Source organism: Gallus gallus, chromosome 5, assembly GCF_016699485.2.
Source record: "Gallus gallus isolate bGalGal1 chromosome 5, bGalGal1.mat.broiler.GRCg7b, whole genome shotgun sequence".
Lineage (NCBI taxonomy): Eukaryota > Metazoa > Chordata > Aves > Galliformes > Phasianidae > Gallus > Gallus gallus.
In genome coordinates this window covers 33,885,867-33,912,462 of record NC_052536.1, presented here as the reverse complement: position 1 = coordinate 33,912,462, position 26,596 = coordinate 33,885,867, and the positions used below count along the sequence as shown (strand labels likewise).

Below are 26,596 nucleotides of genomic sequence, written 5' to 3'. Positions count from 1 at the left end.
TATAATAAATTAGAACAAAAGGATCTCTGGGAATCGACTCCTCAATGAAAATTGTTAACATAATTGTTAGAATGTTGTTTTTTCTAATATACAGTTCAAATAACTTTAACTGTTTTACAATTTGTGTTAAATGGTAGCTTGGTTCGTGAAATGCTTCTATTGCAATGTGAAGCTGTTTTTAAAAAGGGTATGTTTTAAGTCCTGTTTTCAATGCTTACAGGTGCTCATCTGGTGACCTGCCTTCTTCCCATCCTTATTTCCTTTCTGTTGGATGAGAATGCCCTGGGTTCTGCTACAAACACAGCAAAAAATCTGCATGAGTTTGCTTTGCAAAATCTGATGCAAATTGGTCCACAGTACTCATCAGTTTTTAAAAAATTAATGGCTTCCTCTCCGACCATGAAAGCCAGGCTCGAGTCAGCTGTAAAAGGCAATCAAGAAAGCATCAAAGTGAAGACTGCTAAACTTGCCAAGAATCCTGGGAAATGTTCGAGCATTCAGCTGAAGACCAACTTTCTTTGAAGTCTCCTATTTGCACTGTGATATCAACAGCAAAAAATACTCCTTTTAATTTCTAATCAGAGGATTTCTGTGAGTTGCTCTCATATGTTTTTCAGTTTGCATTGAAAAGTTACAGAAATCTTTTAAGAGAAAACAAAACTGTAGATGACTGCCTGTTAGTTTAGCAGATTTCTCTAAACAATATGAATAGGACTATCAGAGATAACCTTATCTGTGTTTTTGGATTAAAGTACCAGAAATGCCCATGCCTTTATTAAAAGTCCATAGTGAACTTTATGATAGATACACTTAGGAGCAGCCCACAGTTAGCCAAAAAGCAAAATTAATTTTGTTTTAAATCAATGTTTGTCAAAAATAAATTACCCAAATCATTTTTTGGATGCAACTGGGCTATAAATTTACTTGCAGGTGGTAATGTATCTTAATTACTAATTTAACGCACTGAATTATTAAGTAAGCAGATTAAATATCCTTGTAAGCCTTACAATAAGTTATTGTTGATCTCAAAAAATCAGTAAAGGTAACATTAATAGCTATAATCTTAATACCTTTTTGAGCTGGCCAATGTTTAACAAATGCTGTTAAATGCAGCTTTACAGTGCTTCTTCACTGAGGACTCAGTAGTGCTTTACACTGTGGGGCTGTTGTGCATCTGTAAGCATTTGCAGGCTTGGTGCCTTGCTGCTTGGCATAGTCTCACTTTTCAGGATGTATACTTGTGTTAATTCTGTATTGCATTAGCCAGGCAATTGGAGCTCAAATACCTTGTCCATGATAGGACAGCAACTTTAATATACTGTGCCTCAATTCAGACATCTATTCTACCTGGATGTGTGTTTCCTGATCTTTAAATGATCAAATATATACACACGCCACATAAATCTATGCATCTCTGCGATGAGAGCTGGATGTACCTGAAGTCAGCTTGTCTTGTGTCAAATGAAGTACAACAAACTCATAATAAGAAGTATTTAATTAACGTTTTTATTAAGGAACGTATTTTAATATAGAAAAATAACTATTAAAAATTGCAATGGCTATAAAGTATTTTTTACATATAGTATTGATTTTTTTCTTAATACCAGTATTGTCTAAACCAAACACTATTAAGCTGAGGATAGTATTTCCTTCCTGATTCTAATGACTTTTTTAAAAAAATAAGATAAAAAAGAGAGAGAACTGAGAAACACACTGTGACTCAGGAAAAGTGTGCTGTACTGTATTTTATTAAAAGTTTTGTATATAGATATAATTGTAAATTGTACAGAATTAACCGTTTGACCAAAGCTCTAACAATTCATTTTTCTAATTTACATAAATAAAGCTAATTTTCTTCACTTAAGATTTGTCTTAGTCATTTTACCCAAGAGCAAAGGAACTCTAAGGACTTCCATAACAGAAAGGAATGTTTGTATGCTGCTGCACGGAAACTAGAAAGACAGGTCATGGCCAGACGCACCAAAGTCTGTGAGCACATGGCAGGCCTTCCTCTGTTCTGCACAGCACAATGGTGAGTAAGGGGGATCAGGGAGATATGCGTTATATACGTCCACACCTATTCTGTGTCAAATGCTGATATACGTGATCTATGAGAAGATGGCTGAGATGCCCTCTATTTTCCCTGAAGAACCAGATGTTTTGTTCCACACCTTCGTTGCAGTCAAATCTGTAGTTAGCACTGGCTGTGTCAAAAGAGAAGCATGTGAAGTTTGTCAGCTACCGATCTCTCTTTCAGTCACTTCTTTCCCTTCACGGTTGACTCGGTACAGAGGTTTATCTGTTTTTCTCCTGGACAGTTCTGGAAAAATCACAGACTTGAGACTTAAACAACTCAAGCATTGTGCTGACTGTGAAAGTGGCCAAGCCTATTGCTGAGGATGTTACCTGCTACAATAGCTGTATGTGGTTACTTTTTTGACTTGTGTCACGCAGTAACAGCAGCCAACTTTTTTTCTTACACTCATTTTTTTTTAAATATCATTCATAAAATCTGATAAAATCTTACTTTGCTTTTAAGAAGTATGCTGAAGTTGCAAGAGCACCGTGCTACACACTTTTAAAAGCCAGAAGAGCTTTATCCTGGATTTCTTAGGGAATCTCACTGCAGGAGCTGATATTTTTTTTTAGTCAGACTGCCAAGGGCCATAATTGTGATGTCTCTTGGTCAAGTCATGTAACCACATATGGCAGAGCTCCATTTTGAACATATCTAAATACTGTGAATGCAGAAACAAGAGCAAGATTCATTGAAGAGAACTGCTGCCAATGGTTAACATTATCAGTGCTTTTTTGTAATCTGCAAAGTAGGATTATATGCATGGGTTTAATCCATGCAGATAATTTATCCACATAAATAGTAAAAATACCTCTGCCCTAAGCTGTGCTTTATTATGTGCAGTTAAAATAACAAGCTGAATGCTCACGTGAGTAAATTTACTTAAGATTTTATTAATGAATGTTAGAATCTTGTTTCAGTTGGGTATCAGATATCTTTGATGCAGTCTTGTCAATTTACTGAGTACCTATCTTTGTTTGTTTTTCCCTGAAAAGGTAAGAAAGACCACAAAGTAGTTTTGGCTTTAATTCTATTCTTCTTTTCTAGGCATTGCTTGGCTCTCAAGTTCTTATGTTTAAAGAGACAAACATAAATAAAGAGCCAACCATATGCTTAGCCACAAACAAGTCTCACTTCACTATTACAGCTTCCTGTGCCTCATGCCTCCTTGCTGACTGGTTGTTGGCTTTTTTTTTTTTTTTTTGCAATCTTTCTATAAGCACCAGCAAACTTCCATCCAGTAATTATTGTGCAGTGAAGGTTGTGGCCTGCATGCTTGTTCCTTTTGTATGTTTCCACTGTTTCTTCAAAGTCAAATGTTTTTGTGTAACGAAGGGTCCTGCTTATGCACAACATCGAGCATACATAAATATTACATCACAGAATGCAATATATGTGGTATGCAGTAATCATTTGAAAACAACTTTCTGTTGCCTGCAACGAAATGGACATAGTCATAACCATGTAGAGGCATTGCACAGCTGGGATGTGGTTGTGTTCAGTTTGATACAAGTCTGTGGCAATCCAGTGAAACAGGCAGCATTTCTAAGGGGCTTGTTTAGCCCAGCACTGCTCAGTCTCTGATTTGCTGGGTTCAGCCTGCAGGGTTGCTTGATACAGTGTCTTCTAAAGCTTCATCCTTAATCTCTCTGCTAGGTGCCACCCTTTTTGGCTTTGGCTTCTTGCAATGTAATTCCACTTTATTAGCGGGTCATAAGGCAGAAGCTTTCTTCTGCAATTGCATACCGTTTCTTAACCAATAGTGATTTAAATCAGTGTGTACCCTTTTCAAACTACTAATAAACTTCCTGTGTTTTCTTTCATTGGAAAACTTGGCCAATGCAATTTCAAGCAAGAAAACACAGTAAAGGGAGAAAATCCTTAGAATATGAACACCCATTTTTCAGTCTTTAAATAAAAGAACATATAGCAAGATAGCTTATTCTTCTCTGCATCGTGGTGCCAAAGAACCCAGAAGTGTTGCACCCTTATGCACTGAATGTAGTGTTGCTCAGCTCCTCTCAAAAGCTGTGATCCTGTGTGCATTGCTAGACTCTGCTTTCTGCGTTCGCAACCCGTGTGGCTTGACCACACTTTGCCAAGTAAATTTTCTCTCGGTATAGGGTAATAATGAAATTGCTGTTGAGTTCCAACCTCTGATCCTTAAAAATAGTCAATAAAATAAAGCTTAACTGTATGTCCATGCAGCCAAGTGTTCAAAGACATACTAAGACTCATCCATACTTCTCTTTGCTTAGCAACATTCTGAGCTGTTGCTGAAGATGTCACACAGGACTCCAGTTAACTAAGTATTTAACAAGTAACTCATTTTCACATATGGTACTCCAGCTATTAGTGACAGCAGCGTATAGTTTCAGAGACATAAAAAGCATTTCTGATGAACTATTACATGCTTCATCTGTCCCTTAGATATTTTTAGATGTATAATACTGATAGTTGACTACGTAGAATAGAATAAAAAAGATCTTATGTCATCTCTGCAAGGAAACCTTAAATGCCAGTGCTGTGCCACCAAAGTTTTGTGGTGGTTCTCTTAGTTTTGGTGTATGGTCATAGATTCATTTATTTTTTTTAATATTCTCTGGATTTTCTGGAGAATAAATGGTTTAGTGCATAAGGGGAAGTGATAGCTAAATACAGCAAACTTAGGGCTAATGAGTTTTTCTGAGAAACAAGGCAAAATAAAAGCAAGCTTCCAAAATCTCTGTAAGAGATCTATAGTAGATTAACCCAAATTCACTTACTTTGTAGCTGAATATAATTTTTGATCTGTGGTCTTATTCTCGTTTTTGTAGTGCTGGTTATCTGAACTGCAGAATCAGACTCCAGAAGGCAGAATGTGGCATAGAATCTCTATCCTCTGCGCCTGTGTTCTAGCTGCTTAGTGAATGGCAGCACTCACAGAAACAAATTGGGATGATGAGTACCAGACATAGTAGAGTATGTTCTCCACATGCATATTACTATTTGTGCCAAATTGTTCACTTACTGCACAGGAAAGCCCTCTGTTTATAGAGGTCAAGTTTGCATGGGACGGGAGTCTTTTCTGAAACTTGGTGATAAGAAGCTGAATGTAGTAACAGAAAATAATAAACAAAACAAATCCTATTGTAAGTTGCCACACTTTTTGTGAATCACAATCGTCCAGCCTAAAATTGGATTTTTTTTTAGGCCAATGTTAAAATTCATGCATTAAAATTAATGTGAACTATTTCACTGCCAGTGAAATGCAGTGCAGAATTGCTGAGATGCCTAGGTGCTGCATTTGGGAACTATTTATTTTATAACATTATCTGGAGAAGATTTTGTTTATGGTATTTTTGTAAGCTTTTGCCAGGTGCCTCATTCCTCAGCATCTTTTTTTCCTGGAAAAAAGAAAAATAGATAATTTTGTAGATGTTTCCTGTGGCAGTACAGGCGTGAGGGCCTTAGGGATTGTGGAAACCATTTTGATTAATACCTGAAATAGAAGTTTTGAACACTTGAAAATACAACTTATTATTACAAAGGCAAATGCTCTTGAACTCATCTCCTTTTATGCAAGGTTCGTGACAAACACCAAATAAAAATAATTGTTAAAGCTGCAAACGTGTTTTACAGGAAACAGGTACAGTCATAATGGGATCAAACTTTTGTCACTGAATTTACTTGAAATATAGTTAGGGAATTTAAAAAAAAAAGTCTGCAGGATATCTCAGTTTTTATTTTATGATAGTTCATCAAATATGTTAAGCGAGCAAGGATGGCACTGGTAGATGAACAGAGGTAAGAGAAAATGTCTCAGATTCAGTATGAAAAAACAAAACACAGTCTAGCTACAGCTCGCTACTTACTTGTAGCAACAGATCTGCTTGCCCAGCTTTTGTTTACCACTGCAGCCATCATTCTAAAACAGTCAAATTGCTGAAACTCTATTTTGATTTCATTCGTACTGTGACCAGTTCTGCCTGAGGCATAACTGCCTAAACAATACTATTGTTTCTTGTGGGCGGTGGGAAGCTATGCTAACTTTTTTTATTCCATATTCTTTCTCGCTCCACTGTGAGGCCAACAAACCTGGAAATAACAAGAATTTTTGAGCTGGTTGGAGACAGATGCCCACAAATACAGATGTGAGATCTTTAGCCACAAGTGGTATTTCGTTCTAGGTCCCCTCTAAAATAGACAGTAAGAATAGATACACGTGGAATGCAGAGCATCAGAGACTTCTATCCTGATTTTTCCACATCAATTTGGAGAGGTGGCAGAAAGGCCACACACATACCCTTTGAAGGTGCAAAGAAGAAAGATAATCAGTAGTCAGGGTTGGAGATACCAAAGCAGTCTTCTACAGTTGAAGGCAGCTGAACTTGGGGAAGGCATGAGTGAAAACTTTTTTCAAAGTGGGCAATTGAAACCAGCTTTTCCAGAAGGTTTCTTTAAGTACCTGCTCACAACAGTTGCCTGGTCTGGGATCACACTGCAACATACAGCTCCCACAGCTCAGGAACACAAGTTGCATGAATGGTGCTCAGTAAGCGCCAGCAGCCTGCATCTGTGCCACGACTTGGTACTCAAATGCAACTAGACTTCATGAGATAAGCTCAATGGATGCATAGACCTGAGCTTGCCTTCAAAGCGGTCTTCGCTATAATGCAAACATGTCTCTCCTTTATGTCTCTAGAGCAGTGTTTGTTGAAGCCCTGTCATTCCATGTGTATTTATTTATTTGCTCCTGCTTATTTATGTATACTTGCAACAACATTCAGAACCATGAACTTAAACGATTCAGGAGAAGAAGAGGTGATTCAAAAACACTCCTGAAGCTTTTCTGATCAAGACAGAAGGGGAGAGGATGTTGGACTTAATAACTATAGAGCAGAGAGACTACTGAAGCAGATATGGAAGATGGGACTGTTACCGCAAAGCTTCTGTGAGGGAGAAAGTGAATAGGGAACAGGAACTCGCTTGCTGAGTACAAACTGAAGAGCATGGCTGCAGCACTTCTGTGTATCACAGATCACCTTTGTGTAGTTATGTGAGAATTTTTCCATTATATAAATTTGTGAAAAACCTACACTGTCTTTGACGTATAAATGAGAGACCCACGAGCCCCATGTGTCTGCTGCTGCTTTTGGAAACTGGTTGTTCTAGGCTGCAGCACATATTGGCTGAATCAACTTCACAGCTGGTGGTCAGGATCCAAACTGTGATTCTTCAGTGCTATGATTTTCTCCTTCAGGATAATAAGCGTATTAACAGCAAGGAATTTTCCCCTGACTCTGTATGTTTCTAAAGTTGTACCTACAAACAGTGCCCCCAAAATGGGTGAATCTTTTAAATGTTTTTCGTATCTATGTGCCTCTAGTAAGTGCAAGAACTGCACAAGACAAGAAAGCATTTAAAATCCAGTTTCTCTTCAGGCTAATATCTCAGAACTACATAGAACTCACGGCTAGAGATCATTACTGGTTACGTTCCTTACCTTCAGCCAGCCAACACCCAGCTGTGACTCAGTCAGTGACTTCTGCTCAGGAGAAGTGCTGGAGGCCAACGTGCCCCAGACAAGCGAAGCAGGACAGTCTCCCGTGAAGATGAGGCAGGCCACTGGGAAAAGCAGTAGTGAAGGCACCATTACAAAGGTTGCAGAGGAAGCAACAATATTCTTGAGGGATTCTTTTTCAAATCAAATGAATTCTGAAGGTTAAGAACGGGACAGAGAGGAAGGAAGGGCGAAGCAGAACAGAAGAACAACAGACGCTACTGAGGCATATGCAGTAAGAGAAAGAAAATAGTAATTAAATCAGTTCCTTGGTAAAGTCATTGCTTCAAAATGGCCTGTGTGAGACACATGCCACCCACCTGCTGATGTAACAGCAAGTCAGAAACTCTCCTACTCATTCTCACAAAAGGACATAAATTCTCAGGAAGGACAGTCAAGCAGGAGATCATCTGGAATCTGACAATAAGTCCAACATGTTCCAGTTTCCCACTGTACCAAAACAGGTGAGTGTTCCTGTAGGGCTAGATTACCCTATAGATTTAAGATGCTACAAAGCTGTTTGTGATCTCGTATTAAAGTGATTGTTTAATTTCACCTGATTATTTATTTTTTTTTAATGAATCACATTTCTGATGAGAGTACTCACCTAGGATGTGATGAGCCACGTTAAAATCCCATAATCCCAGAGTTTATGAGTTTACCCTATTTCACAGCTTCATAGCTGACTGGAATCCTATACATGCTTTACATATGAAACTACTCGGATTTGTAAAGTTTCCACAATTTTATTATAAGTTACCTGTGCTCGTTCTGTTTTGCCGTGTCCATTATTCATAATCAGGAAATAAAGAGACTGTCAGTCAGCCCTGTGTAAATCAAAACAAAACACTTTGTACTGTGCAGCGCAGGATGAGGCAACTTAATGACATTATTATAAGAAGTACTGGAAACTTACATACGTGTAATAGTGAGAATGTATACCCGTTGACAGCATATGCAAGCAGCTGTAAATCGATCATATTCTCTATGGTCTTTAAGCAAACTACAAAACCAGCCAGAATACAGACAGAAGCTTAATCAGAAAGCTGTGCTGCTTCCACACAAGTATGAAAATGATTGAATAGTATGCAAAGCAGGAAGAGAAGTTTGGAAATTATGTAACTAATCAACTGCAACAGCAGACACTCAAACTTGTTTTCATTGTCTTCTGAGTATTGGTTACAACATCCAAACACATACTTTGTGTTTTCACTAAAAGATTTTGAAACTACTTATGAGGAGTTACATGAGTTGCAAAATTTTGCCGCTGATCCTAGATTAGGATTTTAACCTCAAACAGTAGTTACTCTTTGTGCTTTGGATGATTTTCAGAGATCAGAAAGAATTCAAAGGGAACTGTGAAGTGCCTGCTATTGTTCAGTGGCAAATGAGCTTTTCTAGGGCAGGTAGATGAGAACGGAGTGCACTTACTGGTTCCTGCTTATTGTAATCCTGGGGGAACTGCCAACTATCTCTAATTGCTGGCAGCACCTCAGTTCCTTCAGGGCAGGGAAGAGAGGGTAAATATCTCTGGTCTTTAACTGTGACTTGTTCCTACCCCCCTCTTCTGAAGAAACTTAAACTGTTAGTCTGCACAAAGTGGGGCCTGAGAGAGGAACTGATTTTCAGAAGCACAAATAACTGTGCAAGCCTCTCTTTTTGGATGAGAGGAAAAATAGAAACCAAATCATGGACAAAAAGCTTTCTGTGAAGACTGAATATTGCTGTGCCATTGTCCATTTCCCAACTAGCACCCCTAGCTGAAAAAGTCGAACTTAGCAGCAAAGTGACAGCTTTGTGACCCTTTATAGAAATAGATTGAGGTCACAGGGACTGCTGTCCTGCAAATAACCCTGCAATTGATATGGATTACTACTAGAAGACAGTAAAGAGTCAGATGTTCCATTTATAGAAAAGTTGTGTATCACTTCATAGTTATGAATGTTTTGATGCTTGCACCTTCTAGCCATTCGAAAAGACATGGAGGTATCAGCCCCAGGATCCTGTTTCTTACTATTGCTGAGAGAAAAAGCAGATGGGGTTTCAGTCTTGAAGTCTGTCATTATCATCTTTATTATTTAAAACATGATATCCTGTTGCTGTAGCATAGTTCTTGCTGAAGTATACATGAATTGCCTAATGCTGAATACAGAAGTCTCATCTTCCTTGCCTGACGCCATGAGAAATCTGACTTTCAAGCGTGCTTATGGGCTAACTTCTGCACCCAGTTACATGTAGAAACATCTACTCATTTCATCTTGACTTTCACATATTGGTCGTGTACAATATTGTGATGGAGACCACAATTTACCTATAAAGATGTCTTAGGACGGCTTCCTGAGACTACCTGCAGGAGGTAACCAGCAAGTATATTTGCATATGACCTCTGTAGCACATAATCAGTTTTTTGAAAACATTTCTTATTTCTTTCCCGTAGAATTACTACTAATGCTATAAGTTGGGCAGTCTCACTTGGTAGAGACACCAGCCCTGCCTGTGAGACTGGGCTGGATTCTGGCTTTGATTTGTTATTCTCAGTTTCCCAATAAGGAAAGAAGCTCTGACTTGGTATAAACTGGATAGGCTAGTTCCTTCCTAGCTCTACTGCCCTTCTTTCCAGCATAGGTAGCAAATCTTTCCCTCTGGGCATATCCTCAGTCTTGGTGAATCATCCCCGGCCCACGAGATGCAAACTGGCTTATATCTATCCTCTATTCGACTGCAGATGCAGATTAACTTCTTCATTCCTCTTGGCTTTCTTTGCACAACTATAAGTTAGTTCAGTATAGCTGGGAGAGCACTAACATGTGGAAGTGGGGATCTGGGACTTCAGAGTTAAACTACTAAGCAGCTTATAAGAGTGGACTATGTTACTCTCAGATCTGCTTTTAACACCTCTGAATTTTCTGTTTACAGAACTCTGGGTGGATACATCTTTTATCATACATATGCAGGAAGGCTTAAGCTTCAGTAGAGGCCTTTCTATCATTTTGATAATAAAAATTCCTACTGATGACATAGATTCTCCACTAGTGAATACCTGGGAATCGGTAGCGCAAGATTCAGCAGCCCCAGGCTACCAGTCCTCCCATCAGGGTCAGAGCAGTGACTGGGACATAGACTAATCATCGTAGTTAAGCAGCTATAATTATATACATGAGAAACTACTGCAAAAATTAGGCAGACAAATATTTCTAGCAATTGAGTTGGCCCAAACTGGTGAGACTTTATTGTATTCCTTTACAAATAATTTGGTCTGCCGTTTTTAAGGCTGGCATTGTACGAAGAAACTGGGTAGAAAACCTTCTTGCTTTGTTGCAGGCTCGGACACACAGTACTTAATCATTTCAGTAAGTTACCTGTGTTCACTGTGACAAGTGTTTACACAGAAATTTATATGAACAGCAAAACCCTAACGAGCTAATATTTTACAGGAAAAAAGCACTCAACAACAACAAAACCCTAACTCTATAACTTAAAAAGAATAGCAAAAGCATGTACAAAATGCTTGTCTAATAAATCAATGCTGGTGTCTTACCATAAGTAACTAAGAGTCAATGAAAACAGGTCACTGAGAAAAATCTTAGGCACAAGAACTTGGAGTGGGCATTAGATCACAAGTGCTCTATATCTAGCCTCACTTTTGGGGGACGTTGATATTGAGTACACAAGAACTGAACTACAAAATCCTGTGCAGTAGTTGGAGTAACTTTGAGACCTATTAATTAAAATCCTGTCATACTGGTGTGAGTTAATTGGTTGCCAAATGGCATAACATACAGTACAGCAAGAAAAATGAGTATGAATAATTTATCCTGTGCTACTCTCTCACTCACCACGTGGATCTCAGAATTCCTAAGGAGTTGCATCCTGGCGATGAAACTTCTCAAAAATAGCTCAATAACGATGCCTTACATGCCTTAAAAGGTAGGTATACCTATCATCTTCATTATGCTTAAGGAGTTTGAGATCAGTGAAAGCTCTTAGGAAAACAATTTTATATTGATACGTGTTTTCTCGTGATGACAGCTTTATGTATGAATTTTTCTACAAACTTGCAGCTCTGCCACAAAACTCTCTGTCAGATCAAAACCATCTTCTTCAATTGGCCTGGATTACAGTTTGAAAGGCAGTGAGTACGGGTAATGTTTTTGAGCCTTCATTGCAGTATGTTCACTTTTTCTTATTGCCAGAGATGCTGTTCAATCCAATACAGTCCTGGTATAAGTACAGCTGAGATGTAAAGCTTCTCATTCAAAATCTGCTTTTTCTCAGATTGCTATCTAAACAGAAATGTATTGATTTACTTTAAATATCCTGGGGAAGGTAATGTTTCTCATTTTTTTCTTGCACAAGGGCTGCTCCGAAAGTAGTGCCTCCTATTTTATTATGTTGGCCCACTGGCTGTTGTGGTATGGCAGTAGAGGTTAAACCTTCCCAACAATATTTCATCACACTCTGTTGCTGTGTGACAGATGGCAGCAGAGGGGCAGACTGACAAAATGGCACCTGACATGGAAGTTCATATGAAGCACCATAGCGAGCGAAGAATAAAACTGGATCCTGTTCAAGTTCATAGAATCACAGAATAGGTTGGAAGGGTCCTTAAAGATTTTCTTGTTCCAAATCTGCTGCCATGAGCAGGGACACCTACGACTAAACCAGGCTCCCCAAAACCCCAAACAACCTGACCTCTGGCCTCACAGGAAGGGTCCCCCAGCCCTCTGAATCACCTCATTCAACGTGCTGGTCATCCTAAGTTGAGATTCTTTTGTCTCTCTTTGCAAAATCATGCACCCATATTTAGTTAGTTCTATTTAATACATTGGTCACTTGTGAATAAGTCCAAATATTACATTGAAAGCCAAATTCCAAAACATGTACAATTTGATCTGTATTTATTTTAAAAAGTGAGTTAAGAGAAAATCAGATACACGGCCTACTACCTGTAATCCATTCCTTGGGGAACATGAGGGCCTACAGAGACCTATTTTCACCTTTCTACTACAATTCTAAATTAGCTAATTTAATCACTTCTGACAAAGATTTAAGCTGTATGGAATGGCAGCTCTCCTGTAAATCAACCAATCTGAGGTTTAATTGAGGGGTACACATTACATTTCCAAAAGAATAAACCATCACAAAACTACAGTACTTTCTAATTTTTCCCCAGGATTCTAAGGGAAAGCAATTTTTCCTTTTTTAGTAAATTACACAATTTTTATGTTGTCTGTCCCAAGTGCCATAGCACAGTGCTAGTATTGAACTTTGCCATGTTCCAACACAATAATAAGTTATCTTTTCCTGGTCTGAATCAAGAATGCAGCTCTTAACAGTTTAGTAAGTAATCCATTAATTCAGGTTTTAAGAATTCAAGCTTGTCTCTCCTTTTTGCATGTCAAAACATTTACAGTGGTGAATGAGGCATAATTTAATTGTAAGAAAAGTAAAAGGCATTAGAAAGGTTTTAAGTCTCTAAAAATTACACTCTTTCCAATAAAACTCCATGTAGCTGTGGGCTTTTAATCCACAAAAAATAAAATAACCATTTGGTGATTAAGACCCTTCATTCTCACTGCACGTCTTCTCCCCAGCACAGATCATTGAAGTTAATCTGTAATACTTCATTCATACTGGAAGTCACATCAAAGCTTGGTAGGGTTACTTGCATGTTTTAGTCACATAACAAGGGAATAAAACTAGAAGGAACAAATCTCAAATCTTAATTTTCTGATTTGGATGCAATAACCTAGCATGTGCTATTAAGAGTTTTTAGAAAGACTATGACCTGAGGTGCTGATCTTTGCTTGCATTTGTCTTGGATTTAGATTTATTGGCATTGCGTATGTTACTGGTAGATGGGGTATGGTTACACCCCAAGATACAGAACTGCTGTCTAATTTCTGCCTCCCTTTCCTTTTGGCAAAAAGAGGTGCAAGGGACATGAGTGATGGCAGGCTGTGATACGGGGTTACTTTCTATTGTATGTAAGCAATATAGGAAAGCTGAGATAAAAGGAGTTAAGTGATACGAAGTTCACCCACTTCTCACTGCCTAGCCTTGAACAATAACACTGAATTTATACTTAATAAATATATCCACAAATGAGTTAACTTAGGAAAAAAGCACTATGCTTTTTTTGTTTTTGAACCGTTTCACAAACAAAAAAAGAAAAGGTAATACTGGAGTATCTGCAATTTTCCAAAACCTATGTTCTTCTGTATGTTCATTCACTCAATTCTGATGATAAGAACATCCCTGGAAGTTGAAACCAAGGAGGAGTCTGACAAAAAGCGCAATGACTCAGCTGTGTGCTTTCATAAACACCAGCGTGTCACTCATACATTTATCACGTCAACATTAGTAACACGCTCACCACATCAACATGTGTAATTGCAACATTTGAACTAGCAAACAGGCAACCTCTCACACAGTGCTTGTTACAGCAGATTGCGTAAGACTGCACAAAGTAAACACACCATGCTTTACAGCTGGCATACAATTGTTCTTCGCCACGGTTGCAAAATTCAGTCCTTGCTTTTGGAAAGTCAAGACACTGACACTGTTTGTGCTCACCGGACTTGTACAGCAGTGAAGTAGCTAAGAAGGGAAAATGATAATATAGGAAAATTAAAATGAAAAGCTTTCACCAATTGCATTTTACGTATGAAAAACAAACAAACAAACACCCTCCCTCCCCCCCAAAAACCACCTAAGTTTTCTAGAAGAAAATATTTTTAACGCTACACTTAAGAAGTAAATTAGGTTAAGTAACCAAATTCTACAAAACTAAATCTTGCTTGTAACAGCAAACAAGTTTCTGTCCTTGGTAATTTCTGGCCTCCTCGCTTTGAAAAGTGTAGTCAACATTTATTAACTTTTTAAAAGTATAACATTCATCAAGAAAACAAAATGCGTAGTATGGAATTATTCACCTTTTGTCTCAGGAGTAGTAGGACCATTCAGTGTTTCCTACTACATTGTTGTGGGAGCGGCAGAGAAAAATGGTTAAAGCAAAAGGATAAATAATCTGCAAATATCCTGTTTTATTTGGCTGGACTCAACGCTGGCCTTTAGCATAAACTACTCAATTACATTTGCGGAGGTGTTCAGGGTCTGTTTATGTTACGTGGATCCATTTACCCCAGAAGAGTGATATTTCTGGAAATGACAACTTGGCATGTGCACAAAGTTGGGCAGCAAGGCTAACAAAAACATAAATTATACCAGGCTCTACCTTCCGTATCAATTAAAAATATGCAGGAATCTGAGATGTCGTGTTTTGTTTTAATTGTAGGTGTACTTCACTTTGATTTTGGCAAGAGCTTTATATTTTCTATAACAAAACACTAATCATTCCCAGCCCAAGTTTACAATCCTTACTACCACACTGTGACATCAACATTACTTACAACAGACTTTTCCTTATGCCACCAGTTAACTCTTTATAGAAAACAGCTTGAATTAAAAAAAAAAAAGCAGTAACAAATTTATTTTTTTGAGCTTCAAGTAAAATAAAGATAATATCTTTCCATCCTGATATTTTTCTAGCAATGTGACTTCTTTTCAAACAGAACCAAAACATTCTGAGAATACCGAACGTGTCTTCTTACAAAGTAACTGCCTCAAATTGGCCGTTCTTCATAACACACGTCAGAATCTTTCTGCATGAGAAATTCTCCAATACCTGACCTTTGCAACCCTTCCATGACATCCTTCTTTTCAGTCTGTGGGTCCACAATAGAATATTATGCTAGCAACTGCACTGACAATTTCTTTTTTTAAGAGAAGGTTTAATTTTCAGGATTTTCAGGTAAGTTTACAACAAAACCGATGGTCACTACCATGCTCTACAAAGGTTGACTCCCTGTGACCTTGTGACCATTTCACAAAAGCATCCTCACTCATTTACACGTGGTCTGCTCAAACACTGGGGGATTTTCTTTTACAGTATTTAAGACTGAGTATAGTAGCATATCTAAGCAACTCAGTGTTCCATGTTAAGATATTTCTGACTGCAGCCAGCATTACGATCCGGGTGTGTTTTTTTGTTGTTGGTTTTTTCTGTTTTGTTTTGTTTTTGTTGCTTTAAATAAACAAGGAAGCAGAGACACAAAGTGACTCAGGGTCTTGGGCAAGGTCATACATGTGTGTGTCAGCTCGTATTAGAATTGAGGTTATTTTTTAACAGAATGAGTAATACATACATTGTACACATATGGTGAACAGTAGCTGTTTTTGCAGGTTCCACACAAATTTCATTGTAATCTTCGAAGAAGTTATGACACATCAGCTCCATTACTTCTCACTTCAGTATATGGCCTTATTTCTGTTCCATGTCTGACTATGTAAAAATCCTTCTCACCCAACATGCTTTGGCCTAGCACCAACCAAATGAGCTGGAAATCTTATTTTTTGAACTTTGTTCATAAGAAAATTACTATGAAAACAAATAATTCCATAAAAATGACTTAGGCAATTATTATTTCCTTCCTACCAGCTAACTGTAGTCTTATTTGCTATGATTTTCCTCATATTAAGTACCAGAGAGCAGTAATTTCTGAAGTGGCAGTTCTAGTCTATACAGGTGCTGCACACAGAGGGAGTTTGAAACAGCAGCTGACAGGCAGTGCTCTCTGCAGTAAATCCAAATGGAGGATCCTCTGACAACTGCTGAAAATATTTGGAATGTCCATTCAGTACATGACACTGCAAGTGTAAATCAGACCTCGAACATATATAAAAAGTGTATAATCTACGGAGCTGAAATTACGTACTGAGCAGTTATTCTTTTCTTTTTCAGGTTTAATTCAAAGGGATGAGAAATCTCATTATGAGAAGGACAAATTGTTAACAAATTCTTATATATTACAAATGAATCACAATGAAAAAAAATCCTAATCCATACCTAAAGCTGCAATGCACCTTCTTTAGTATTATATATATATGTACATATATAATCACATGTGGAAATCAATGCAACAGGTCATGCAAGTATTTTAGACATTTAGGAATGAAGATGCATAACACTAAAAGCTATTGCCAGTTTTTTAAGCACCATACTCCCATTAAAAAGTATTTTAAACACATCATTTCTGTTCTCTGAATGCACAGTATGGTATTTTTGACTTTGCTCCACGGTTAGTCTCTAATTTGATAACTTCACCTTCTGCATGGATAACCATATATCTACCACAAAGCAGGAAGTGTGGCCTGCAACAAGAGCGAAGTATCTGTTTGATTTTAGTTCTCAGTAATTACAACTGAAAAATACCATTTGACTTCGGTCTTCAGGCGAAATTCACCACACTGCTTTAATTGAAACCCATCTTCCTCACAACAAAAAGCAAACTATCATGCAGCAGGAGTGGTAAGGTCATGTAACAGATGCGGTTCTCACAAGTTTGGCCTAATTCGGCTGCCACTTCTGTACCAGTGAAAGTGAAAGAAGATCAAGCTTCTAAATTTAAAGACTGCAGACTCAGTTGTCCCCGCGTCTCATGTCCTTAACTTTAAGCCTTTAAGAAGTCTCGTTCACCTCTGAAGGACAAGAATACATGAAGGAGACGCTTCTAAACCTCACTAGGGCTGGAACAAGTGGCAGTTAAGAGGCACAGTACAGGAAGACACTGAGTTGTCTTAGTGAAACAGAAAGAGGGACAAGGGAACTATTGTTTCTGGTAAAGAGGAAAAAGAAGTATTAAAGATAAAACCTTTCTGGGGGCGTTATTACAACACCAAGCAATAAAAATGTCTGCGTTTGGCAAGTTTTAACAGAGCATGCCTGTTGCTACCTTTTTGTTCAGTGTGTAGTTTGTCTAATTACAGGAAATGTCTATGATGTAGGTAGGAATGACATACAACAATCTTATTTACTGTACTTATATTAATAGGCTTAAATTCCTTAGAAAACCACACGTGAGCATGCAGAGATGGAAATCGTTTTAAGTTTCCTTCACACTTTTAGTCCTTCATTTCAGGCATGCCGCAGCTTGCTTCATTTTCTCACACTGTGCAAAGTAACTGCACACCTTAGCACAGCACACGTCACGGGGGACTTCCTGCCCTGAGAACTGCCACCATCCAAACACTACAGCTGCAGTATCTCCAACTCACTACAAGATAAGGGCAAGTCACAACTTGTGCTCCCAAGGACCGTTACTGCTACACTTAACACCCACTCATCCCCGCCACTCGCAAAGCACGTACTGCAAGGCGAAATGTAAGTTCATATTTAGGAAAAAAAACAGAAAAAAATGGCGTGAGCTGGATCGATCCGTAAGCGTAGAACTAAAATCCCTTCGCAAGCTGACAGAGCAGCGGAGCCAGGCGGCCCCGCGGCAGGCCCCAGCGGGCACGGCAGGTCCTCCAGCCCGCTCCTCGCTGCGGAAGGCAGCCGGGCCCCCGGGAGGACAGGACCAGGCACGGGCGCCGAGGCTGGCGCCCCGCCGAGGAGGTCTTGGCGCGGCAGGAAGCCGAGTCTGGGCCTTCCTTCAGGCGTAGAGAACGCAGCCGAGCACAGCGTGTCACAGGGGAGGGAGGCCCCGCGAGCAGCCCAGGGGAAGCCGCGGGGCCTTGACCCTCCGCCCCGAGAGGCCGCCGGCCTCGAAGAGGCGCCGCAGCGCAGCCCAGAGACGGCCGTGCGGAGGGAAGAGCGGGGCGCTGACGCGGCGGTACGCGGCACCGGGGCCGCGCCGGCCTGAAGCCGTTCCCCCGCTTTGGTGTTGGGAGGCACGGCGGGAGGCGCGGGCCGCTCTCACAGCGCCCCTAGCGGCAGCGCGGCCGGCGCCGGCTCCTCCCCGCGGCCGTGGCGCGGCTCCCTTCCCCTCCTCCCACGAATCCCGTACCGGGCGGAGCGCCATGGATGCCGCTGGCTGCCGTCTGCTCCGGGGCTCGGGCCGCCGCCGCCGCTTCGCCTCTACCCTAGTCTCCCCGCGGCGCTGAGGAGAGGTCGGCTCTGGCGAAGGGGCTCCGGGAAGCTGAGGTGAGCGACGGGGGGCGGGAGAGGCGCGGGGAAACCTTTATCGCGAGCCGCAGGGCCGGCTCACCGCGCGAGGCCTGCGGCTCGCCGAGAACTCGAGCGTCGCCGCCCGGCCCGGCGGTTCGGTGTCGGCAGGCCGGGCGGAGCGGGGGCCGAGGCCGCGGCCGGGAGGCGCCGGGTCCCATCCGGGCTTCCTGCGGGAGACCGCGGGGCGGTGCTGCCCGGAGCCCCTCGGGCCGCGCGGGGTGGCGCGAGGAGGCGGTGTGAGGGCCGCTGCGGGGTGGGAGGCCGCGAAAATCCCCTCGTGCTGAGCCGGGGCCGCTGGGGGTGCGCGCGGGCCCGGGCCGCCGCCGGGTGTGGGTGAGGGCCGCCGCGGCCTGGCCCCCTGCTGGGGCTGCCCTCCAAGGAGCCCGGCGCTGCCCCGCTTGCTGCTCGGCTCTTCGCAGCCGTCTTCGTCGCTGCCGTCTGCTCCCGGCCCCGCTGAGTGCGCGGACGGCAGGTGCTGCGCTAGACTTAGCCCGCTCTCGCTGCCTCTCCTAAATGTCTCGTTTCTGCTGCCTTCACCTTTTCTTCCTTCCCTCCTCCCGTGCCCTAACACCCCCGGCCCCCGTTTGAGGTTAATCATTTAATCGTATTAAGGAGACTACTATAACTACAACGCGATCTCAGTTGTTATTTTATTTAGTCTAGAGCAAGAAATACAGTCTGTAAACAGCTCGGTATTGTAGGCAACCTTCGAAGTACAGAAAACGAATTTAGTAACGTGAATTACTTTTTACAGTTTGCAATCCAGCAAGATGGGAGCAAAACCAAAATATTTGTAGCGGCAGGCAGTTTTTGAGTTATCTGTAATGGCTTTATGGCTTTAAATGGTAAAAAAAAGTCTTGTTTATTCTACTTTGTTTTTGTCACATCCTGGGATTTTAAGCTGTTGTGAAGCAGCACTGCCTGTTCCATGTCCTTTTCTCCGTGTAACACCAATATCTGGCTCTTCTTTGTAAGTTCTCGTCTGCCCTTGGTGGAGTTATGTTTTAACTATTAACTCATTAGCGGCAAGTAAACAAGTCAGCAGACTTTGTCCAGATCCGGCCTCTTCCTCCCTCCTCTCCCACATGTGTGAGGGCCCTGTCCAGTATTCTCTGCTTTCCCATGAGTTTGATGAACTTACCTTTCTTCCCCCCCCCCCCCCCCCCCTTCTTAATAAGCTGTACTACAAACCTTCCTTTTGTATTTAGTTTGAAGTTGGTTCATAACATTTGTTCTGGTTTTTATTGAAAAGTATGGTTGTGCTCGCTTACAGGTCAGAAATACTTCCTAGCGTTTTTAAGGGACTTTTTTTGGTCTTCAGCTCACATGTACAGCCGTGGCACTGGGCCAGCAAATAATGTTGTTTTCCTTATAAGTACATGAATTATTTTAATTATTCACTGTGCTTAAAAAAATACGACTTGCGTATGTTTTTTTTTGGTTAAAAAAAACATTAAAAACAGAAGTGATCCTGAAATTCTTTCTTCTCCTTTGATTTAAAGAAGCTTCTTTTTATTATGCTTCAGAGCTACTTTAAAGGATGAAGCATTCATAAAAGTTCTGTGAAGATTTTTTCATCTTTAGTTGTTCATCTCAATATTTTTTTGTGGTAATTTTCATCTGAAATACGGCTTTTGGTGTCTTTTTGTATTGGAATACTGGAGTGGAGAGAGAATCCATCTTCCAGAAAGTTGGGTGGCTTATGAAAAAGAGGTATTAAAGGGAATGGAATAGGCACGATGGCACTATTTGTCTTTATATTAGGTCTGAGAACATGCAAAATAGTTAAGCACGATTTTTCTATTTATATTTTAAATTTTGAGTTATTTATAAGAGAAGGCTTTAAGTCTTGTTTATTGACTGAATCCAGAGATTGGCTTCCAAGAAAGTGCAACAAATATATTACAGTTGACTCACAAAGCTCGAAAAAGGAAAATAAAAGAAGAAAAAAAAGACTGCTGGTCAGATATTTGGAAGTTGTCTTCATGTCAGCCTGAAAATATGCTGTGTGTTTTAGAGGAGGGCAAATGCAAAATATTGTGAAGATAATTGTGTTTTTTTTTTTCTCCCCTCTTTCCAGGTGAAAGCTGCAGGAGCCTGGGGCTGCTGAAGAGAAGAATTGATCATATTCAACTTTATCTGACTTGAAGAATTAAAGGATATTATTGGTACTTTTAAATTTAAGCAGAGGCGGCTTTTTTTTTTCCTTGTTGGTTGGTTTTTTTTTTTGTTTTTTTTTTGGTTGTTGTTGTTTTTTGGTAAGCCATGGCAGATGTGGACCCAGACACATTGCTGGAATGGCTGCAGATGGGGCAGGGAGATGAAAGGGATATGCAGCTGATAGCACTGGAACAGCTATGCATGCTACTTCTGATGTCAGACAACGTGGATCGCTGTTTTGAAACGTAAGTAGTTTTGCCTTTCATTTATGGTATGCTGTTCTCCTCTTTTGATAGCTGTATATAACCTTAAGCATTCGTGGCATTCAACAGTGTTGAAATTTAACGTTCCAAACTTAAGAAACTTTCGGCTTTGAAAATGGTCCTAAAGTCCAAACCCGAGTATCTGTTATGAAATGAAGTGTCTGCTAATGTGCAAAGTACTGTTTTCTAATTACAAACGTAGTGCCATGTGAGTGATTCACAGTGCCTGTTCTGAGTCATGGTTTGATTGTCTAATTTAAATAAATGAATTCAGAGTTGCAACGTGGAAGAATTTGTTTTACCTAGTGCTGCTAGAGGAGAACAACTTTTTAGGAGTTACGATAATGGTCAATTTAGCTATGTATGTATGTATAGAAGTATCCATACTCTTGCAACACTTTTCTTAAGAGCTTTTTTGAGCTCTGCAGACCAAAAAGAATCACAGATATTATCCACCTTTTTCAGAAGTATTTTGCCCTTTCATTGAAGAAGGTTGGTCTTTGTGCTGTTGTTTCCTGTCTCATCTGTACACCTAGTATCCAGTCCTCGTTCTCACTCCTTTCTTACATTTGCCACAAAGTGCTGATGTAACCACTTCTGTTGCTGTGCCTTTGTTACACTACTTCCTGTGAGTAGTATGGAAGGGAGGTAGTAAAAACAATTGGACTTTTTAGCATTTGTTGGCAGTTAATTAGCAGTGTTGTTACTTTTTTGTTTGGATTGGGTTTTTTGTTTGTTTGTTTTAGAATTCTTTCCATCATCTTCCTGTATCTGCTCCATAATCTTAGGTGTGTCTTTCATGGTCGGGAGTGTTGGTTAGTTTTTTTTTCTTGCCTTGTTCGTATTTTGATCCCCTTGCTTCTCTTCTCCTTTCCACCTTTTCATCCTCAGTCTTACTTTCCTTTCTTTTGCTTCTCATGGTATGTCTGGCATCTACCTTGCTTTGAAGGTGTGTAGGTTTAGGAGTATTTAGGAGTGTGAGTGTTCTAGCCCTAAAGAGAAGAACGGCTTTCAGACTGAAAGGCCGTTCGTCCTTCACGACTGCTTTTATTTCAAGAAGTGTAAAATTCATGCATCATACATAAAACTAGGATTTCTCATAATTGTGCAGTGCTGATCAAAGTTCTGTATGCTGCTTTAGAACTTGAAATTGGCTGAGCTTGGCCTTGAAGGCCTTATGGGTGAAATTTTGGAACTGAAAGAGACAGTAGAATGATGGACTTTGTACCTGTACCTGTGGACAGTGCTATGTTTTCAGCTAATTTAGTGACTTATTAATTTACCTCTATTTATTAAAAAAAAAAAAGATAATTTAGATAATGTAGAATGTTTTTTTTCTGTCAAATTCCAGCAAACTTTCTACTTCAGTGTATTGAATCTTGAATACAAATAGAATGATGGGAATAAGCATTTGAATAGATATCTTCTGTATACTTGAAAATCAGGAACAAAATGTCAGCTTTTAAAATATGAAGCAGTTGTGGGTTTTGTATCTTTTTTTGGAGCAGACTTTCCTCTCAAAATCAATGAATTCAGAGTCCCAAGTGCTTTTTTTTTTTTTTTTAGTATATAGAATGAATGCTTTAAGATCACAGTGCTATGGTTTTAAAGTTAGTTCTAATGTAGGAAACAAACAACATTGAAATTATCTTTTAGCATTTTGTTTGTTTGTTTTGGGTTTCAATATAATTCTACTGGTCTTCTAATTAGTTGATTTTCATATTTTTTCTGTTGTAAACTTTCCTTAAACAGAAAACTGAAGAGAATAAAATGTGAGTTGGGAAGATGTTATTCGAGGTTTCCTGCCAGTTTGAGTGATTTTTACAGTAAAGTTTTAACTGCTGCTTCTAACTGGCACTGTTAGTACACTGACTGTGGTGATTCTGTGGTGTTTGGTATGCTAGCAGTAGTTCATCACCTTTCAAAAGAAGAGCTACTGCTCCCATTTATCATCACTTACTGCTGCTCATTACGAGCACTAAGGAAGCTGGATAGTTTTCTGCTCTTACAGCGCATAAAACAGAGTATAGAGGTGGCTCATAATAGCTAATGGTGGAGCAGTATGACTTCTCTCTACTTCTCCCATATTTGCAGTATACACTCTAGAGTGGAAGGCTTTTCATTAGGCTGTATCACAGCCTACATATCAAGGTGACTTTCTTTATTTTGAGGCTCCTTGTAAGAAATTGAAAAGTATTTTTAAAATCTTTTCCAAATGAGTTCAAGAAGCCAACGTTGTCACATCCTGAGAGAGAGTAATGAAAATAATATCAAGGATTATTTTAAAGTGGCTATTCAGTAATGCTTTTAAAGAAGTCAGAGTAAAAGGAACTGTGTGACAGCGCTATTACCAAACACTTTTTTCAGTAACTGGTTTTCAAAATGGTTTCAGCATATGCGTGATTTAAAATGTGGGCACATTTTTCTGGTAATAAAAAACCAATCTGTAGGCATTAATGTTTTCTGTTCTGTTAAGCCAGGAGAGCGTTCCCAAATTGTTGTATGCTGTGCAGATGTTATTTCAAGATCTTTAAACTGTTTATTGCTATTCACGACATTGACTAACAAACTTTTAAGGAAATCTTTCATCTGTTGAATTCAACAGTCAAAAGGTGGAATTTAGAAATGGTTAATGTATTGGAGAATAAAGCAAAAGTTATTTCAGGCATCGGCGAGAGTGACTTCAATTATTTAGTACCAGTCCTCTTTGACACAAGAAATTATTTGTTTTTACAATGTAAGAAAAAGTTCATACTTCTACTGAAGCACATCTGGTGATTAAAAGCTGCATATGGTGAGGACTGACAGTGAAACAGACGCATGAAAAATATTGACATGAATACTGTGCCTTCTCCTTGAAAGCACAGCATTGTTTCCAGACAAATTTCTGCAGCCCTTTATGTGCCATTATATACAGTCTCACTTAGCAAGAGCGATTGTAAACTGAAATAACTAAAATAAAATTTAAAGAAAAAAAAAAGATGGATTCACAGCGTTATACTGCAATATTGCAGGGAAGAAATAGAGCTACTTTGCAAACATTCTCATTGAAATTGTGTATTCTAAAATTAATATTTTGTTTCTGTGTGCAGAAGTGGTGGATATTGAAAGTAATCTTTGTGACCAGGTCACAGAAATGAAAGCAGTCATAACTGCCCGATGCTGTATTTTGTGCAGTACTGCTGCAGTATCACAACATGTGGGGTGTGCACCCGGTGTCAGATAATAGTACCAAGTAATTGGTGTTTCTTTAGTTTTCCCTGGGTTTATAAATTACATCTAATTAAATTGCTTTTAGCATTACTCATGTGTTAGCATTAAAATCAATCGTGGCGTATTCATCTTCTGGTGATAATGAGTCACAGCCCTTATTAGTCATTTAGCATGAAGTATGGCTAACATTTCCACAGCAGCAACAGCCAGTAGTGTGAGCTGTGGAAACTCAGTGAGTGAGTAGAAGTGGTTTTGCAAAGTCATTGAATGTGGGAACAGCAAAACTCATTGTGATTAAGAGTTAGTCCCAAATGGTAGTTAAATGGTGTTCTACTGAGTCAACAGGAGTTCCAAATATATGTTTTCTACGAATATTATTGAAGTGGTATTTTTATTGTTTGACTTGTAAAAGGTAATTTTAATGGCCCATAGAGACTATTAGTTACAATCCCCCATTATTACTGTAGGTCTTCTGCAAATAACGTGTGGCAACTTTTCTTCTTCCCCTTTTGTTTCACTTTGTTTTGGTGAAATAAAATAGAAACTCCTCAGACATGGGTTTTGTAATGCTGTTTTGTAGAAGAATCTGTAGAAGTAAGTACTTAGCAGGAAAGATGTTATTCAATTATTTTCTTAAATTCTAAAAAAACTTGTAAAACAAGGCAGTAGTGTAACAATCAGTAAAACCTGTGTAGAAGCTTTACTACTCTGTGAACAGATGAAATAGGCCAGTTAATGCGTATGTGTGGCTGTGCAGAGGAGCTTTGAGCTTGGAAAGGGAAGATGTCTTCCATTTTGGCTCTACCCTGAGTCACCTCTGATTTGGTCAACAACGAGGTGTTGGGAGTTATTCACTGCAAACAAAAATTACAGAAAGGATTGGAATTCAGAGTTTTAACACATATAAAACAAAAATCCTTTCAGGGTTTGGGTTGTTTTTTTTTGTTTTGAAGGTGAAATATGGTAGTTTTGACTTACGGTGTGTTACACCTTGTTCTTTCATGAAGTATGTATTCATTAGAGATAAGGTGCATTTCCGCCACAGGTCTGTTAATGTGTAGTAACAAGTGTAAGATAAACTTCTAGTGGAAAAAGTCTCACTTGATATGACCCAGTGAGACTGTGGAAAAGTTCAGCTTCTCATCAGCCTGATGACTTACAAGTATGGACTCCTTTGTTTGTCATGAATTTGCTTTAGGCTGCTTAACTTGTACCAACAAAAAAAATTTGCTTGGTGTTGCGTAGCGGACAGAAAATTCCAAAATGGGAGAGCAGCTCAGTATTCTTTGTGTGCTATTTTTGTTTGGTAAACAATTGTATAACCCCAGTAAGTCAAAATTAGATACAGACAGAAAAGCAATTTTTCTTGTAGAGATAGGGATAGGAATTTAAGTGCTATTTTTTAGACCTATTTTTGAAGTTTGTTTTGGCTTTAGAAGCATCTTTATAATTTAGACAATGGTAAAGAGCCCTTTCACAGACCTAACAGTCATGATAAAACTGATGGGCTGAGAGGGCAGCTCTACCCATATGAAGTTTGAGAAGTTGTTTGTGATGTATGTCCCTTACAGGTTTGCCAGATGTTTTTGATTGTTGTTTATTTGTTTGAAGTTATGTCACTCCCATATGTGGTTTCTGAGGTTTTTTTTCCTTTTTTTTTTTTTTGAGCACAACTGTAAGTAAATGGGGTTAAATACTGTTGTCAACTATGGGCTACCATTTTTTGTTGTTTTAAATCATGCAAAGCATAAGGCCTTAGTGAATTATTGGTCTGGGCTGATGCAGCTATCTTATATATGATTTATATTATCTATAAATGAAACTTTGTAAGCTTTACAGTGGCAACAATCATGTGATTTCCATTAACTTGTTGCCTTCTAACGAAGCAGAAGATGTGGCAGCAGTGGAATTCCAGTGCTGCAATTCCTCACTGTGCGGGTAGACTTCAATGTAGTGGGATCTTCCGCACTCCACAGATTTCCTTTTTGGGATAGGAAGTACAGAGATAGTGGGGGTATGTGCTTTATTTTTCAGGGAGCTGTCACGTTACAGCACTATGTTTAGAGCTGTTTCTGACTTTTAAGGCTATCTGTTTTTTATTGGTGCTTGGCTTGAATTTTTCTTGTTTATTTTTGCAGTGGTGAAGAGTTTTAACACGCTAACCTCTTTCTGGTTGCTTCTTGTAAAATGGGAATTACGGTCTCCTTGTCATGGGTGTTATGGAGGTTAACTGGCCTTGTCTCGTCATTTTGAGAACCTTCATGGTCACAAATTCTAGACAGGAATATTAGGTCAGCTAAATAGACATCCTTTGTAGTGTTGTACATCCCTTT

At 39.5% G+C, this 26,596-nt stretch overlaps 2 protein-coding genes and 1 long non-coding RNA gene across 28 annotated transcripts in view; 2 read left to right on the top strand and 1 right to left on the bottom strand.

Moving 5' to 3' along the window:
• The window catches only part of HEATR5A (HEAT repeat containing 5A), a 60,692-nt gene extending 58,828 nt beyond the window's left edge, over nucleotides 1-1,864 (top strand). For all 13 annotated transcript variants that reach the window (XM_040702164.2, XM_046942481.1, XM_015287627.4 and 10 more), the window contains one exon: nucleotides 221-1,864. In XM_040702164.2, coding sequence (XP_040558098.1) covers nucleotides 221-522 — 302 coding nt within the window. In that variant the 3' untranslated portion in view covers nucleotides 523-1,864. The remainder of the gene's footprint in view (nucleotides 1-220) is intronic.
• On the bottom strand, nucleotides 1,731-19,591 carry LOC107053511. 6 transcript variants are annotated; one of them, XR_003075313.3, is made up of 5 exons: nucleotides 18,467-19,591; nucleotides 14,099-14,219; nucleotides 8,380-8,446; nucleotides 7,563-7,684; nucleotides 1,731-5,463 (listed from the first exon to the last, which is right to left on the bottom strand). It is a non-coding gene; the product is annotated as an uncharacterized LOC107053511 (long non-coding RNA). The 6 variants fall into 6 exon arrangements; XR_005860602.2 differs by lacking the exon at nucleotides 18,467-19,591 and adding an exon at nucleotides 14,555-18,315; XR_001466800.4 differs by lacking the exon at nucleotides 18,467-19,591 and adding an exon at nucleotides 15,827-18,315.
• HECTD1 (HECT domain E3 ubiquitin protein ligase 1) overlaps nucleotides 18,465-26,596 on the top strand; it is a 53,605-nt gene continuing 45,473 nt past the window's right edge. For all 9 annotated transcript variants that reach the window (XM_421227.8, XM_040702159.2, XM_004941742.5 and 6 more), the window contains exons 1-2: nucleotides 18,465-18,603; nucleotides 20,708-21,032. In XM_421227.8, the coding sequence (XP_421227.4) occupies nucleotides 20,893-21,032 (140 nt within the window). In that variant the 5' untranslated portion in view covers nucleotides 18,465-18,603; nucleotides 20,708-20,892. The remainder of the gene's footprint in view (nucleotides 18,604-20,707; nucleotides 21,033-26,596) is intronic.